General features: G+C 38.6%; 1 protein-coding gene across 5 annotated transcripts in view; it reads right to left on the reverse strand.

The window, feature by feature from the left end:
* The window catches only part of PLCB1 (phospholipase C beta 1), an 848,015-nt gene that overhangs the window by 600,016 nt on the left and 231,291 nt on the right, over positions 1-16,708 (reverse strand). For all 5 annotated transcript variants that reach the window (XM_062203876.1, XM_062203874.1, XM_062203875.1 and 2 more), the window contains exon 3: positions 8,246-8,314. In XM_062203876.1, the coding sequence (XP_062059860.1) occupies positions 8,246-8,314 (69 nt within the window). The remainder of the gene's footprint in view (positions 1-8,245; positions 8,315-16,708) is intronic.

The raw sequence follows: 16,708 nt of genomic DNA on the forward strand, positions 1-16,708 counted from the left end.
TATCAGATACGTCCACAAGATGGCATATTTTTTTCATTTGAATTAAAATTGGAGAAGTGTTTTGAAAACCCAACTCTGTACTCTTCCATGTAGAAAAACATTGGATTTATATTGAAGTTACACTAGTTAGAAGCAGTAAGATATCATAATCTTCTGAAAACCCCTGGAGTTAGCTCATATTACTAATCCTGTCCTCAGGAAGGAGTCCATTCTGAGCCATGTTGAAAGCACTCAGCTGCCATGTCTTTTACCTGCTATTATACCTGGGCAGAACCATGGCCTCCCTCTTCTCTTCTCTCCAACCATTTAGAAGCCTTCTAAGCTCTTTGGCACTCAAATACTAAGACACTTGGGCTTATTTAAAAAAATGCAATTTTGATTCAACCACACATATCTTCACATATCCCAATGTTTTATAGGTGAACATGTATGCTGGAATATACATGTATATTGAATGTATGGATTAATCTAAGTATTGCTCAAATCCTCAAATTTCTGGATGACAGACCTATCAACCTCTTCTCATATTTAAGAAATTGTAACATGCCAGAAAAGCCTGAGTTTTAAGTGTAAAGTTTTTTTCTTCTTTTTTTTACCATTGCAGAAGATAGTCTATACTTTAATGGCAACTTTGAAAATATTTTTCTTCACTATTCAATGTCCATGAAGATATGGGGCAGGTAGAAAATCCATATGAGTATAAAACTGCTAAATGTAAATATCTACCAAGAAAATCTTTTAACAGGCCTCCCCCTCAAACATCCTGATATTTCCACAACCAAATCTGACTAGTTATATAAAGGTTTTGTTTCCAAGGAAACCACTGACATCTATGGAATTTAATGAACATAAAAAAGGAACTATGCCATATAATTTACATCTGGAGATAAATGTGAATAGCTGTCAAATCACACATGCACATGCACACAATTTTATGAATTTTAGCCACAGTTTGCTCCATTTAATAGAGATGTAAATAGCACACATTTATGGAAACAGAATGACAGAACAAACCAAACAAGATTATTGCAAGATGTTAGGTAAATTAGGAAATAGTTGGAACCAAGAATAAGGGCTAAAGGTTGATCTCATTAGCCATCAAGTGAAAAATGGAGAAGGCTTTGTTTTGTGGTATGCGTTTTCTTTTCCAATCCTCATAAACCTACAAATTTTATGTCTACAGCTTCACACAATGGTGAAATCGCTACAAAGTCAGAGAAAATAACTCATAGTCAGCAAAGAGGGCCAATAAATAAAACCCTCATTTCAACTTCAAGCTTCAAGGATGATTCATTGAAACCACTGTTGTATAACATCCAAATAACAGCTCATTACGAGATTTGTACGTTGGCATCCAGACTCTATGATGAGCTATTAGAGATTTGACAATCCTTAAATAAATAGCTTATTTTGAATATTAAAATGAAAATCTCATGATATAAGAATTTTAATGCATGTAGAAATAATATTTTCAGTGAAATTGCAAGTGTGGAAAAGTAAAGACTCAGTAGAAAGAAGTCTAAAAAGAAACTTGCCATTTGACCCAAATTCACCATCTCACTTTCTTATTCTTAAAATTTTTAGGCACCCAGAATATGTCTTTTTTCTTCCACCTCCCTGGCTATTCCTACTTGGACTGCTTTTTTGTTGTAGTAAAATAAATATAATACAAGACTTACCGTTTTAAAACACACAGTTCAATGGTTATACAACTGTCACCAAATCCATCTGTAGAACTAGTTCATCTTTTAAACTAAAACTCTGTACCCATGTAATCTCCCCTCCAATGGTCCTGGCAACCACGATTCTACTTTCTCTATGAATGCAATACCACCATTATTTGTCCTTCTGTGTTCTGGTTTATTTCACTTAGCATAATGGTATCAAGATTTATGTTTTAGCACACATCAATAAAATTTTAAAGCTGAATACTATTCATTATAAGTATTGGCTACATTTGAATCATTCCTTCCTCCAATGATGAACATTGGTATACAAGTATCTGCTCCAGTTCTTGCTTTCAATTCACTGGGGTATGTGCCATTCAGAATCTTTCTCTGGCTCTTCCTAGTCTCCTCAAAACCAAAGAGTTGGAGGCCTCAGGTCTCAAACCTCAGTTCTTTGTTTTGCGTATATGTAGTTTTCATTTTTTAAATGGAGTAATTATTTAAGATGTTGATGCCATTTAAAAAAGTTTACAAAGGGAACAAATTTCATGTAATTTATATACAGCTTTAAGAGCATAATGATACTTCTCACTCTGCCCACCCTCAATGCTGCTCCCTCTTTTTTTACAATGACATTTTCAATTTACTTTATAATAAGCTTAATCCTCTTAAGAGGTCATCAAGTACAAAAAACACTGTTCTTCGAGAGAGTATAGACATGGGCTATAAACAATCAAATCTCACAATGGAATACCACTCACCCATAAAGAATGAAATCTTGTTTATTTTTTGCAACAAAATGCATGCAGTTGGAGACCATCAAGCTTAGTGAAATAAGCCAGCCCCAAGAAGACAAATAACCTGTTTCCCCTGACCTGGAGTAACCAATACACAGATTGCCAAAACAATGTAATATATATGAGTGAAACTGACATTTTGGCATTTGATTATTGCTTAGCCCTTTTTTTATACCAACATTCCTTAAAAAAACCTCACTAAACTTTGAACTTTAAATACCCTAAGTTACATCTCAGGGAAAAATAATTTATCTAAGCTTCAAATTTGTGTTTAGCTGTGATCTTGACATCATTTGGTAGACCCTAACAGGCACTTCAATTTAAAGAATCATAACCAAACTAAACATGTTTAGACATGCTCCTTTATTCTTTCCCATCTCAGAACATGGTGATCCAATTCTGCCAGTTTCCCCAGTCAAGTTACTAACAGGTGTTCTTGAGTCTGGTCTCTTATTTCACAACTAATACATTATAAGCTGTTTCCACCTTCAAAACATACTTAGATTCTGCCATTTTGCTTTACCACTTTTACATCTACCACCTCCACCAAGAATTACCAGGATTACTGCCCGGGATGTTTGCAATAATCTGTTTAATTAGTGTTTCTGTGTCTTTCTTTATCCTCAATCTATGCTCAATATAGCCAGCAGTGATGCTTATAAAAGCTCAGGTCATCACTCCTCTGCTCAGGTCTTTCAGAACCCTTCACACTTCCATCAGAGCTAAAGCACAAGGCCATTAGCACAGCCTTTGACGCCTGTACCTCATCGCGGCTACACTGGTGTCTTTGCTATTCCTCAAACATGCATTGCAGGTTCCCATCTCAGACTTTGCTCTTGCTGTGTCTCCTGCTAAATATGCTCCTCTAGTACATTTAACATGGTACTCTGCCTCACTAAATTCATATTTCTACTCAAATGGCCACATCTCACCAAGATCCCTTACTACACTAGGAATCTATAGAACAGCAAGGTTCAGCATCACCCACGGTCTTTAGTTTCCCACTTTGCTTTATTCTTATCCATGGGACATTATCTTTTATCTGTTTCCTGCAATCTTTAAGTTTTCACTTAGTGATGTTAGATTGCTGGCTTGAAATCTGCCAGCATGGTATATCAGGTACGGCTGCCACCTACGAAGCCATCATCCCATATGGGGGCCAGTTCTTGTCCCAGCTGCTTCACTTTTGATCCAGCTCCCTGCTAATGGCCTGGGAAAGCAGCGGAAGATGGTCCAGGTACTTGGGCCTCTGAATCCCACGTGCCAGACCCAGATGAAGCTTCTGGCTCCTAGTTTCAGCCTGGCTCAGCCTTGGCTACTGTGGCCATCTGGGGAATGAACCAGTGGATGGGAAGGAGAGACCGAGGGCGAGATCTAATTTTGACTTTCAAATAAATGTTAAAAAAAAAAGAAAAAAAAAAAAAAAAGACTGCCAGGGTGGAAACAGTTCCACAAAGGAAATAGTAATTGCAACAAATCAGGTTTTTTTAGATGAAGACCCAATTTACAATAGCACCATTTCTTCACTCCTAAGCAGAACATTATGTAAGAGCAGAGTTGTTTGTCTTTTGTTAATTGCTATTTTTCCCACCACCTAGAACAGTGCCTGGCAGAGATTTTCATTCCATGACTAGCTGTCAAGTCAATAAAGTTTAAAAGGCATTTTTAAGATTTAAAAGGCAAAGTTATAGAAGACAGAGAGAGAAAATCTTTCATCTGCTGGTTCACTTTCAAAAGTCCATAACAGCTGGGGCTGGACCATGCAAAAGCAAGGAGCCCAAAACTTCAACTGGGTCTCTCACATGGGTGGCAGGGCACAAGTACTTGGGCCATCTTCCATTGCCTTCCCAGGCACATTAGTAGGGACGTATTGGAGGTGGAACACCTGGGACTTGAACCAGCATAAATGTCATCATTTTTAAAGATACAGTAGCAAGACAAACTCTAGTCGATTTTCAAAATTTAATTTTATTCTATTTTACCTCATGCAATTTAGCTATTATATACCATCTTTAATTATGCTCTATGAAAATCCATATTAAAATTAATATTATATATCTGAAATTAACCTCCCTTTACCAAAAGAATGATCTGGTTGTAACTAAATACATGAAGCAGTTTCTTCCAAACCAAATTTTTGGAGGCAAAACTGCAGAAGTATTTTTCATGGATATTTCTGCATGTATCACTCAGAGCTCAATGTTGACAGCACCCACTTTTCGGGCGCTAAAGTTGGGAACACATCTGTAACATGAGTTTGCTTGTGTGGAGTCCAAAAGCAATCTGAGAGTTGGTTTTGAGATGACATGGGAGAAGGCTCACATACGTTTTTCTTCTCATTGCACAGCACCTTAGTGTAGAGTCTAACTTCATTTTTAAGTTCACTTGATTTGCTATGACCAAGGTAAGATGTTTTAGTAAAACTTCTAGTAAAATCTATTGCATTTCAATTATGCTGTACACAAGCCATTAAATGATCTGCTGGGTCAGGAACCACTAACAGATCAGACAACACAGGGATGAGCACTCTTTAAAAGCAAAGTTCTTTTGGAAATCATAATCCAGAAAGTATGACATGTAGATAGCAGACAAGGTGTATATACCACAGTACCTTGCACTAAACATGTGCTTCATAAACCTGGGAGGGAAATATGGAGGGAGGGAGGAGAAGAGAAAGGACAAACCAGTAAATTTTAGGTTTCAGAAGATAAACCCTTATCATCTTTTTAAATCCAAGTTCAAAAACCAAAAGCATCCCAGTTTCTAGTAAGAAATTTTAAACCTGCTAACTTGAATTAAGGCTATACGTTGAAAAGCAGCTCTAGAGTTGTATGCATTGTGATGGGAGAAGACATTTACATTCATTAACAGGGCCACACATGGAAGCTTCCTTCATTTCCTATAAATGTTATTTCAAATCACAGCAGGCCTAGAAAACAGTTCATTTTCAACTAAGATCTTGAATTTTGATCTAATGAGATGCTGTAGAAAAACAAAAATAATGGGAATACACAGATAAATATTTGCAGTATGCCTGGATGTTTTGATAAATATCTGCACCACAAATGTTCTTTCTCCCTTTATTGTCTATAAGCCCCCACGGAAAGTTGTGCACTCAATCTGTTCTTACAATACATTGCCTTTTTGTCCTAAGTTTCATGTTTTTCTCATTCCATTCAAATATCATTACAGTTTAATTTTCTACACTACGTCCTGCTGTTCTCATTCTAGTCGGCTCAATGGTCTCCTATTCAAGTTGCTTTCCTCCAGGCCAAACACGTTCTTCAACAAGGTATCCTCCTGCAATCATTCCGGAATACTTGCGTGGACAGCTTGTCCCCCTCAACTCACGCCATGTGGAACTGCTGTCATATTAGGAAGTCCAGGAACTTCCAAGGGTAAAATGCACAGGGCTGCCACCATAGGGAACCTGAAGATGGAAAAGGCACTCCATCCAGCTCATTGGAAGCCAGATTGGTGAGAAAGACAGGTGTCTAGATCTTGGCAACATTAATTAAGCAACTGAGACTTCACCTCAATCTAGTATTTCCAGAGAAGTTTTCAAAATATCCCAACTGCTTTAAATAAAGGTTTTATTTATTCAATTTGAGCTGAGGAATTTTGGCAACTAAAAGATTTTAAAACTTATATCAAGTTTCTTGCCTGCCCACGAACAAGGCCCTTTCAGATCAAGGCCATTCTCCAATGCCTCTTAACTTAATGAGAAATCATATTCAGTGAGTGCAATGAAAGAAAAATTCCTGCAAACCTGACTGGGCATTTTTAATATGAACATGGCAACTATTTAGTGCTTGTTACACATGAGAAGTAAATGAAGATACTGGTGCTCCAATTTTGCTGCTAGTTTGTTTTCAAAACCTTTGAAGCCTCATCAGACCTGGATCAGATGGTTGTAGCACCAGTATCTCTGGGAGTGGGGAAAGGGATCAGCATTACGGAAAGCTTCCCATGTGATTCTATGCAAAGTGAAGTTTTAGATCTCCTTTGCCAAAGGTTTCCTAATGAATTATTTCATTTAATCCTTACAGCAATCTCATGAAGTACTGCTCATTATCACCACTGAGCTAAGAAGAGGTCAGAGCCTCTGGAAGACCACACAGGTGATATTCAACAGAGCGAGGCTTTGAAAATATTGAAGAGTGAGGCTCTTGAATGTCAGAAGAAAAAAAGCCTAGGATCATGGAGAAAGCAATGCTCCCTCAAAAGGAAGTGTTGACAGAAACAGCAGTCAAAGCCAGAGTACTCTAAGTGTTGAAAGTCCATCCTCGAGAGAACACTTCAGGATCTAATCATGGTTTATCAGCTGCACACAGTACAGACTTTACTTCTATTCCTTTATCAACACTCAATAGGCATTTATCAAACTGCATCCATAAATGAAGCACTTAACTGATAAGCAAGCCATGTATTGCAATAAAAAACGGATTCAAGCCTGGAAGAAATGCTCCAAGCGGCTGAAGAATTCACTTTGACACCCAATGAGAGGAGAGTCTGGCGATCCTGAAATTCTGAGTTTAGCCAATAAACTTGCATTAAAAAACAAATTTTATAACTGATATTGATATAGTTATTGGAACTAAGAGGCTTACATGAAACTTGGCTGAAATGCTATTGAGAGGAGAAAAATTATTTTCTCCATTAAAAACTCTGAACAATTTTAATCATCTGCAAAGCATTAATTATGATAAGCCCAATATGAAACTGAAACACCAAGCTAGTGAAATTACCAGGAGACTAATATAAACAATCGACTAGTTTCATAGGAAAAGCTTAAAAGCCTTTTTGAAAAGTTATTTTTTATTCTTTCTCACTTTAATATTTTATTTCCCATCTTAATCCTTTTGGCAAAAGGTAGAATTTGCCAGCACCTACAGCCTTGTGATGTCTCAGAAGGATCATCGTTGCAGGTGAATTTTTCCCCCTGCATCTTCAAAGCAACAGATCATTTCACATGTCAAGGAAAGTATTTTGGCTTTTAAAAGGATAAAAAAAAGTTTTAGGAAGACAAAATAGAAAATCGCTAGTTTTGTATCACCGATGAAAAGAGGCATTGGGCAACCAAACAGCAAGTATACTTCTCCATTTGTTAATACCCTCTCTGCTGGGAAATGAAATATTTGAAGTACAGAATTTTAAATACAACAAAGAATAGTTTAACTTTGATGCTAATTCAACATTCTTCCTGCTATATCCTACCAGATAATATAAGCTAAGCAGAATTATGCCTGTTTTTATCCAACATTTTTTTAAAGTCTCCCCAAAACAAATAAAATGCAAATATTTCTTTCAACATTTCCTTAACAAGTTTCAAACCAAAACAAATGGCATTCCACACAACTAATCCCAAAGTAACTGATCTTAACCAGTAAGGTTTGCAGAATTGGTACTTTACAGTTTTTGGTTTCATGGATGGAATTACTTCAATTGCAGTACATTTGAGTTATATAGGGTCTTCATGCATCATGTCTAAAGGTTAGTTTACTTGTCTTGGGGGATGTCAGGAATTTTTTCAAACAGCTTCAATCACATTTTAAAAATTCATAATTACCTAGTAACTGTCATTTTTAAAGAGGCCCTTATGTTTGTTGTCCAAATTCCTCCACACTCACTGCTTTCATCTTTCAATAAAAATGCAGTGTTTAAGGCATACCTGCCTGTATTATCTTAAAACAGAAAATTTTAATTGGCACAATTAATTGCTATCACAACAGAACTAAATCATAGCAGTATCCAGTATGTGCACAGCACTGTGCCTCCTACCTTGGGAGCTTTGGCATGTTTCCCACACCTGGCGTCCTTGACAAGGCTGAGATCTAACAGCTCCGTCTCCTGGAAGGCAAAAATGTGAAACTGTTAACCACAAAGAACTTTAGTTTTGTGTCACTGACATCACTTTCAAAAGATATTGTCGTGAGACTTGCCTGAAAATTTCTCTGCACTTGGGGTGTTTACCCCAGCCCCTTATATCACATCTCAGTAGCATTGGAATGAAAACAAGAAGATTGCTAACTGCTAATTGCTCAATTTAATATAGATTCTAACACATTCTGGAAGAAGAAAATGTATGGTTTGGGTCCCTAGCCTGTACTATAAGCCATTCCCAAGTCATGACGAATCAGGTCTTCCCATTCTGTCAAAAAATCATCCCAGGAGTGGCTGAGTGTAAAGGAGGGTATGAGGGGATGTCAGGGGGATGGAGAACAGAGAAGGGCTGTGGAGGGGGAAAAAAGTGGAGATTCTCCCTCTAGCTCACAGCCACATCCAGTTCATTTGGCCAAGGTAAAAATTATCTGTCTCCCTCACTCCCCAGCTTTCTGCATACTTTCCTCATGCCCTGACCCTGTCATGTTTTCATTATCCCTTAGTGGACACCAACAGTGTGCAAATGACCCTCAGGTACAGGACACACAAGCTATGATTGCTTTTTTGGATGGACTTACCATCAATTAGGAGAATAAAGAAATGTGTGTGTGTGAAAGACAAGGGAGACTGTTAATGCCAAGTTCAAAGTTAAATGCTAAGGCAATGGGGGATCAGAAAAGAGATTTCCCCCTAGGAGCTCAGAGAAAATGTCTGTGGAGGAGTCATTAAACACAGCGAAGAGACATAAAGAGGGAGAAAGCTCATCCCAGGTGGAAGATACAACAAGAACAAATGCCCAGACAAGAGTGCATGAGATTTGGGCTCAGCCTTGAGGTACTCATGTTCCTAGAGATACAGCAATTGCAGGGGATGATGGGGAAAAGGATAGAGCGCCAACCAGGAGTGAAGATCAGTGTAAGTGCACTTTCACCAGCAGTGTTGGGAGAAGTCACATGAGAGCCACTCATTACTCCAATTGACTGGAGCACAGACCATGTGAAGGGAAGTCACAGGAGATGCCAGAAAAGGATATCAAACAGGGATAGGGACAAAGTTCAGAAACCCTGAAGGTATAAAGAAATGGTGCCATGAGGTTTGGGCCAAACATACTACTGATCTACACAGTGGGCTCTGCCACCAGCCAGAAAGGACTGTGGTACAGTGTGTAGGGTTGTCTTAAAGTGACTGCAGATGTCCAACCTGTGCTTCTGTGACAATGAGCCAGATGAGTGGTAGGCAATTTCTCCCAACAGGAGGGAGTACATTGCAATTCCCACCACTAAGCCATCTGGACATGAGTGGGTATCGCCCCTCATAGGCCCCAAGTCCCCCAGCACCAGCATCTGGTGTTCTCAGGCAACTTCTTCAAACACCTGTCACCAGTTCCAAATGTCTGGTGCAAAAGGGTCCAATTATTTTCTTTCATCTAAGTTGTGGTATGATAGTGGTCAAATTGGAGGGAGAATCCTTCCACTAGAATGTCAATCTATATGGCAGGTCCAACAGAGCAACAGGGGCCAGCACAGCTCTGAGGGATGAAAGAGGGACAGGAAACAGTGGGCCCCTTCCCTTGCTCACCCTGATCTTGAAAATTCCCTTTCCCCATTTTAGAGGATTCTTTAGCCAGTTCCACTGTATAGCCCCATGGAAATCCTCACAAACCATCGGGTGTGACAGATAGCAAGCAACCCACCAAGAACTTTTCAGGACAAGTCACTGCTGCGTGTCATGGTTCCTCTAAGGCCATGATAGTCACAATACTGAAGGTAACCTTAAGAGTGTCAGGACAATGGTATCAACATCAGGACTCAGTGCTTCATGTAGGCAAATGCATTATGGCTTCTTTAACAGAGAAATGGTGGGGGTGGAAATCAGAAGTGAGGAAGGTGAGCATCTGGTCCAAGCTTCTTCTCATAGCATTGACCACTGAGATCTTTTCTCTAAGAGGGAAAACAGGGAGGGAATCAAACTAAGTTTTTTTTCCCCCCAGAATATGGGAGCTGAGGGGAGACATGAGAAATGGAAGACAAAAATCAAGTAGGGAACAAGACGACTTCAGAGGTAAAAAGATACAGGCAGGATTGACTAAAGCAAACAAAGGGGACAAACACAGCACTGGGTATTCCAGTATTGTCACTTGGACTCAGAAGTTTGGGCAAAATTATAGTGCACTTTGGAGATATTGGAGAGATTTATCCAAGTGGAAATGCCAGTCATTAATTCACATGAACTTTATTTACTGAATTTCTGCAACGAATCAGGAATAGGCTGGTTCCAGGGATTAAACCAAAAACTGCAAAGCTAAGTTCCTATATTGAGGAGCTCACCAACAAATTATACTCTAACATTTCAGAGTGCTCTGCAAACGTGGGCTTCAGAGGGCTATGGCAACTTCTCAGCCAAAATGCAGCAAAGATAAAACAGAGGCTGTCAGCCTTATAATCTGTGTGCATGGAGGGGGACGAAGGGGTAAAAAGAAACAGGTGCAGATGTATAGGGACTGGAATTGTGTGTAGGAAACCACACATCATTTGGAATATGCAGCAAGGATGGATAGGAAGGCAGTAACCGTCACTTTAGAATGTAGTGATCATTACATGGGTGTCTTTATAATTATTTAAAAACTTCTATTTGGCACATGTTACGATATTTTATATTTATGTAGTACAAACATCTCATACACACTTCATTTACCTAATTTGATTGCAATGTTTTCAAAGAAATTCTTTCCACTGAAACAAACAATAGGCTGAAGGTTTACTTGTTTGATTACATACACAAAGCTCGAATTGAGAACAAGATCATAGCAGGCATCATTATGTAGACTTGTATATTACAGATAATGATCACTGCCTTCTACTTTCATCTCAAAAGGAAAAGTTCATTCCCCAAGCTATGGAGGGGGTAGTTAACGCCAACTATCCTGGGGATTCATTCTGCTAGACACCAAGAACTTCTCACTTGCATGTAAAACCATGTGTGCAGGAAAACCACCGCAGGGCACTATCAGTGTGGGTAATGTGGCATGGCAAAGACCCAGGTGGAAAAGCCATCATGAACTCATTCTGTGAGAAAGCAGTGATTAAAATAGTGTCTCCCATTTCCACTAACATGCAACAGCTACTGCTCTGGGATTTAACATCATTTTCTTTCCTCCACTAAGAGGAAAATGAGGAACCCAATGCACAGGACCACTAAAATGTTACTGGTGTCATTAAAACTTTTTCTCGGCTAATTTTCTTGTGTTAATAGTTCTAACAACTCACACTCATTATTACAAAGCAGCGCAATGGTCCCTTTCTTGGTTCATTTGAGAGTTACTGTTTTCCAACTTTGCAAAGTTCAGTATTTCTTTACTCCTTTCTCCAAAAAGGAAATCACATGATATATAAGCAGAAAGTCTCCGAGAAAGGGCCCAAAATGTAACTGAACATGTATTTGGCTATTTTACCAATATAAGCATCAACTTATCTGTTAAATGATAACTTCTAGGCTAGTGGCTCTCAAACCATAGCTTATATCAGAATCACCTGGGAGGCTTCTTAAACCCCAGATAAGCTGGGCACCTCCCATTACAGTTATTGACTCAGGGTCTGGTGAAGGCCTGAGAATCCGCACCTCTAGTAAACTTGCAGGTGATGCTGGTGCTGCTCTAAGGACCACTCTTTGAGCAGTACTAATATATACACACTCACACAGTTGTTACAAGGCTTTTTATGTGAATGACTGAAAACTATAACTTACATGAGGATTATACAACTATATAACTTACGAGGATTATACAACTTATTTCTTTCTATATGGAACTATAAAAATATTATACCTATTGATGTAAAAGTATGCATAATGGTGAATCTGAGCTTAAATCCGATTTGAGAAAAAAGGCCATCCATTCCTATTTTGTAAAGAGTTGACTCACTTACACAGGGCAAAATTTAATACTAAGCATTCAGAAATTCAAGCGATCACTGAAATCATTGTGTTTGCTACGATCTTTGCATTATATACTGCATGCTATTAGAACCATCTTTAGAAAAGTAGAAAAGGAAGTTCTCTCTAACCACTAAGCCAATTCAACAATGGAAAGAGGTTTGGGATGCCAAAGGAACATAGCATATTCTTCCTTCACAGACCCAGATAGGCTAACAGACCCTTTTGTTTCCAAGGCTCTCACTGACACCATGTAAAGCTTACAAACCACAAACCTGGGTATATCAGTACATCCACTAAAATGCCTTCTTCCTTTGTCAGTACAGATAAAGTGAATTAACAGAAACCAAGGTGTTTTTTTTTTTAAATTCTTCAACGATTAAAAAAAAACTTGAGACAAGCAGGCCAAAGGAAGACTGAATTGTGTCTGATGTTTACTATTCAGCAGAAAGATTTCAATCCATCAGCCACAAACCTACTGTGAGGTATATGAGCCATGAAATCTCAGGAAAGATTACAACTTAAAATCAACTCTTGCCAGAATACCAATTTCTGTGCATTGCTACCAAATTCCACTAGTCATCCAATATAGTAACATGCTTGAACTCTTATATAAATATAAAATATTATCACAGAGCATTCATTCCAGTCATAAACATCTCACATGATATTGATGGCTGCATATGGCAATTGTGTATCCCTTCACACATGGTATATTCATTAGGTTGTTCAACCTGCAGCTACACAAAGTAGAACACATTAATTTGACTGTCAAACATAATTCAAATGCACAATTAAAGAGTGCTTTTATGAAGGATTTAGTCTAAAGAGGAGCAAATAGATTTAGATTCAACTCTGTTCCAAATTTTTATTCCATTTCTGAGAGTGAAAAGTCTATACAGTGTAGCTCCCCCCAAAATTCCTGTACTGTCTTCTACCTGGTCTCTTGTCCCGTTTGTTCCCCCAAGAATGATTTTTGTCTTTCTGTCCACAGTCTACAATGGAGATTCAGTGTAGGAAACACCAAATGCAATGAGAGGCATTCTCAACTACTGCAGAGAATACAGAAAGGCAACACATCTGGACTGCTTACTTTAAACACTCAGTTTTTTAAAAGGATAAATTTCAGAACCAGGAAGCAGAAAGTGTGAGTTCCCTTTTGAAATGATTACTTGTTATCAATGGAATATAAAGCAAGCTACTGCAGATGTTTGTCTATACCTTGTATACTCCCAAATGCAGATGCCAGCAACATCTTCCTCAATGGACTGCTACTAAATCAATGGAGACATTAGATCAAGATCTCCAATTAGCAAGCAAGAAGGAATGCATAGATATAACTTACTATGGTGGCCACATTTCTTATGCCAAGTGAAAAGATTCTTGTAGAAATATTGAAAGTAGACAGTATAGCAACTAGAAGAAAAACACAGCAAGAAGGAGAAAAAGATCTGACAAATCTAGTACTGTATAGATATTTCATAAATCTTTGAAACCTAAAAGCTCTAGTGAACACTGATTTTTATGTGTCATAATTAACTGAAAGATTAGATTAACATTTGAAAAGAACCACCAAGGAGATATTTGTGTTGTTAACTGTCTATTAGTGTGAGGTTTCTTGGTTATGAGTCCCTTGACAAGATGACTTGGTCTTTCCATTTGTACAGATCTAAGCTGTATGCTTAAAAAAAGAGTCCAGAATAGAAGCTGTATTCCATCTTGGTTTATGGAATGAATGATATTCTGAAGATACGAGATACTGTCTGACTTTGATATATTGTGTTCCTATTAGGGCCAAACAGTCTCTACTTTACCCAGAAAGGCACTAAGATACCTAATTGTTTCAAACAATCCTCCTCTATTATCTCATGTGATAAGCCAAAAACAAAAATCCTCATTGTAGGTTAACTAAATTAACCAGAAATAGCATCCACCATTTTGTAAACAGTTTCATAAGTGCTGAAAATCATTTTTATATTTTGGATGAACATAGAATCCAATTTCCATAAAAGGTCCTTGGAAATGGAAATGATAGATTCATCAGGCAAACAAGCTGTTTCCACTCAAAAAGTCCAGATGACTTAAATGTAGCCAGATTTTCTCTTTGAATCATCTAAAATGTTATCTCCTGCTTACAACTATTTCACTACGGCTGCACCACAAACCAAGCTTTATTTGACAGCGCCAGTTATTCGCATTCTCTTGACCTTACTTTAATATTTGAATACACCACTTTCTTAGTGTTATTGTTTGAACCATAGGATAGATTTGGCTCTTCAAGCAAATACAGCCTTTTAAACCCCAAAGCCTTTGGTTAACGGTTAACAGATTAAGCTCAAAAGCTGATTAAAGGTGGAAAATTGATCTAAATATGGCATCTAAGAGGTGGGTCTAGACAGTGGTCTTTTGTCATTGAGGTCTTGCCCTTGGAAGCTCATTCTCCAGAGAGGGTTGGCCATAAGAGCACAGGTCTCCCTGGCTTCTCTCTGCTTCCCAGCTCACCATGTGGTCCTCCCTACACCTACTAGCCTCTATCAGATGCCAGACTAATGCACCTTCCAGTTTGTTGTATTTGTCACTCAAATTAGAATGAGAAATAAACACTTTATCTTGGTTGCCAGCCCAGATGTACCATGCAAAGGGTTAAAGCAGAACACCTAAAATTAGGCCAGACATCTTTAGGACTTCTCCTAGTCTCTGGCCTCTAGGGCCCATCGAGTAAATTGCTGCTTCAGTCTACAGTAATGTTGGTGCTACTGATAGACTTGGTAGTCTGAAGATTTAAGTTTATTAGCAGTTCTGATTGCTGTTAAGATACTGATACAGGTATTTTATAAATGGATCTAAGTAGTCTGTCGAACTATCAGAATATCCTACAACAAGGTATAGTCCTGGTTAATGGGTCTTTTTGGTGGGCAGCCATTATCTGTCACCATTGTGCAAAGGTTCTTGAACTTTAGATTGCTTCTGAATCACCCTTTGGCTTAATAAACAGCTGCTGAGCCCCACTGCAAAGGTTCTGATGTAGAAGGTCTAGGGTAGGACCACAGAATTCACATTTTTCACATATTCCCTAGTGATGTTGATGCTTTTAGTCAAAGAACTACACTTTGAGAACCACTGGTCTGGAAACAGGGAGCAATTTAAGTCAAACATGCAGGTGGATTAGTCAGCTCTTTGTTACTTTAATTACACCTGAGAGGAGCCACTCACAAGGAAAGGTACACTTCAGCTTACAGTTTGCAAGCGTGAGAGTTCAAGATCTGGTAGGTGCACAGGCATTTGGTTCAGCAGTGAAGCCATCACTTGGTTTGCCTGCATCCAGCATCAGAGTGGCTATGATAAAGTCCCCACATTCATTTTAGCCTTCTCTTAGTAGCCACTTTTAAAATCTACCAATAGCCTTATTCTCCTTCAGTTATTTGTTCCAAATTATACTGCTTGAATTTTGCATTTTATCCTACCATGCTCCTCCCTGTATTCCAGCAACCACAGCATTTTAATTTCATTTGACATCCATAATATGCAGGGAGTTAAGCTATTTTCCAAACTGAGATCTTTTAATGTGACAAGTTTTTAACAATATAACTTTTTTCTCTTTTCAAAGAGAACTTGGTTCTAGAGATCGACTTTTTGTTTTCAGGCAAGACAGAGGAATTCAATGGAGTGTTTTCCAATGCTAATACATGGAGTCAGGATGGATATGTCTAATGAGAAGTATGGTTGATCAATTTTCCCTGAGAAGCACACTCACTGAATCAATAAACAAGCCCTAAGGTTCTAAGTGCTGTAACTCACCGGAAGTAAACTTTTTACTCAACTGCTGAACAGTTGCAACACTAATGCAAGTATACAAAATGAGGCTAGCGTTCTTATCAAGAACTAGAAATGATTGGAAAACTAAACCCAGGACCATTTTCCAGTTACTCTGGAAATCTGTATAAAGCTCCTGTAGGAAACCCTATTGATGCTTCCTTGGATCCCTGTGCTAGACACATTCCCCAGTGTCTGTAGGCTATCGTCCCAACAACTGGCATTGGTAGTTTTTGATTACACTTGACCTCCTGCAGTTGCTTCACCCAGATAAGCAGAGGGCAGAAAAGGCCTGGAAGGCTTTATTCCCTCAGAGAGCTTGCAGCTCATGACTGACAGGTGCAGGACTATGAAAGGCCAGTAATCTTGCTTTGGGGCAGAATAAACTATGATGTGTAATTGATACTCAGGAGCTCTCAGCAGGTTAGGCTGAGGCTGGTATTTCACCTGAAAGCTCACTCTTGGCTGGTTCTTATCGTTCCTTGTTCTGCTTCCCCCACTTTGTTTCCTGAGAGCTCTTCCTCAAAAACTCACTGGCATACTACCTCTTGCACCTGGGGCTGCTCAGAGAAGGCCGTCCAAGATGGTGATCATTTGTAATTAATCAATTTATAAATT

This window comes from Lepus europaeus, chromosome 10, assembly GCF_033115175.1.
Source record: "Lepus europaeus isolate LE1 chromosome 10, mLepTim1.pri, whole genome shotgun sequence".
NCBI classification, from domain to species: domain Eukaryota; kingdom Metazoa; phylum Chordata; class Mammalia; order Lagomorpha; family Leporidae; genus Lepus; species Lepus europaeus.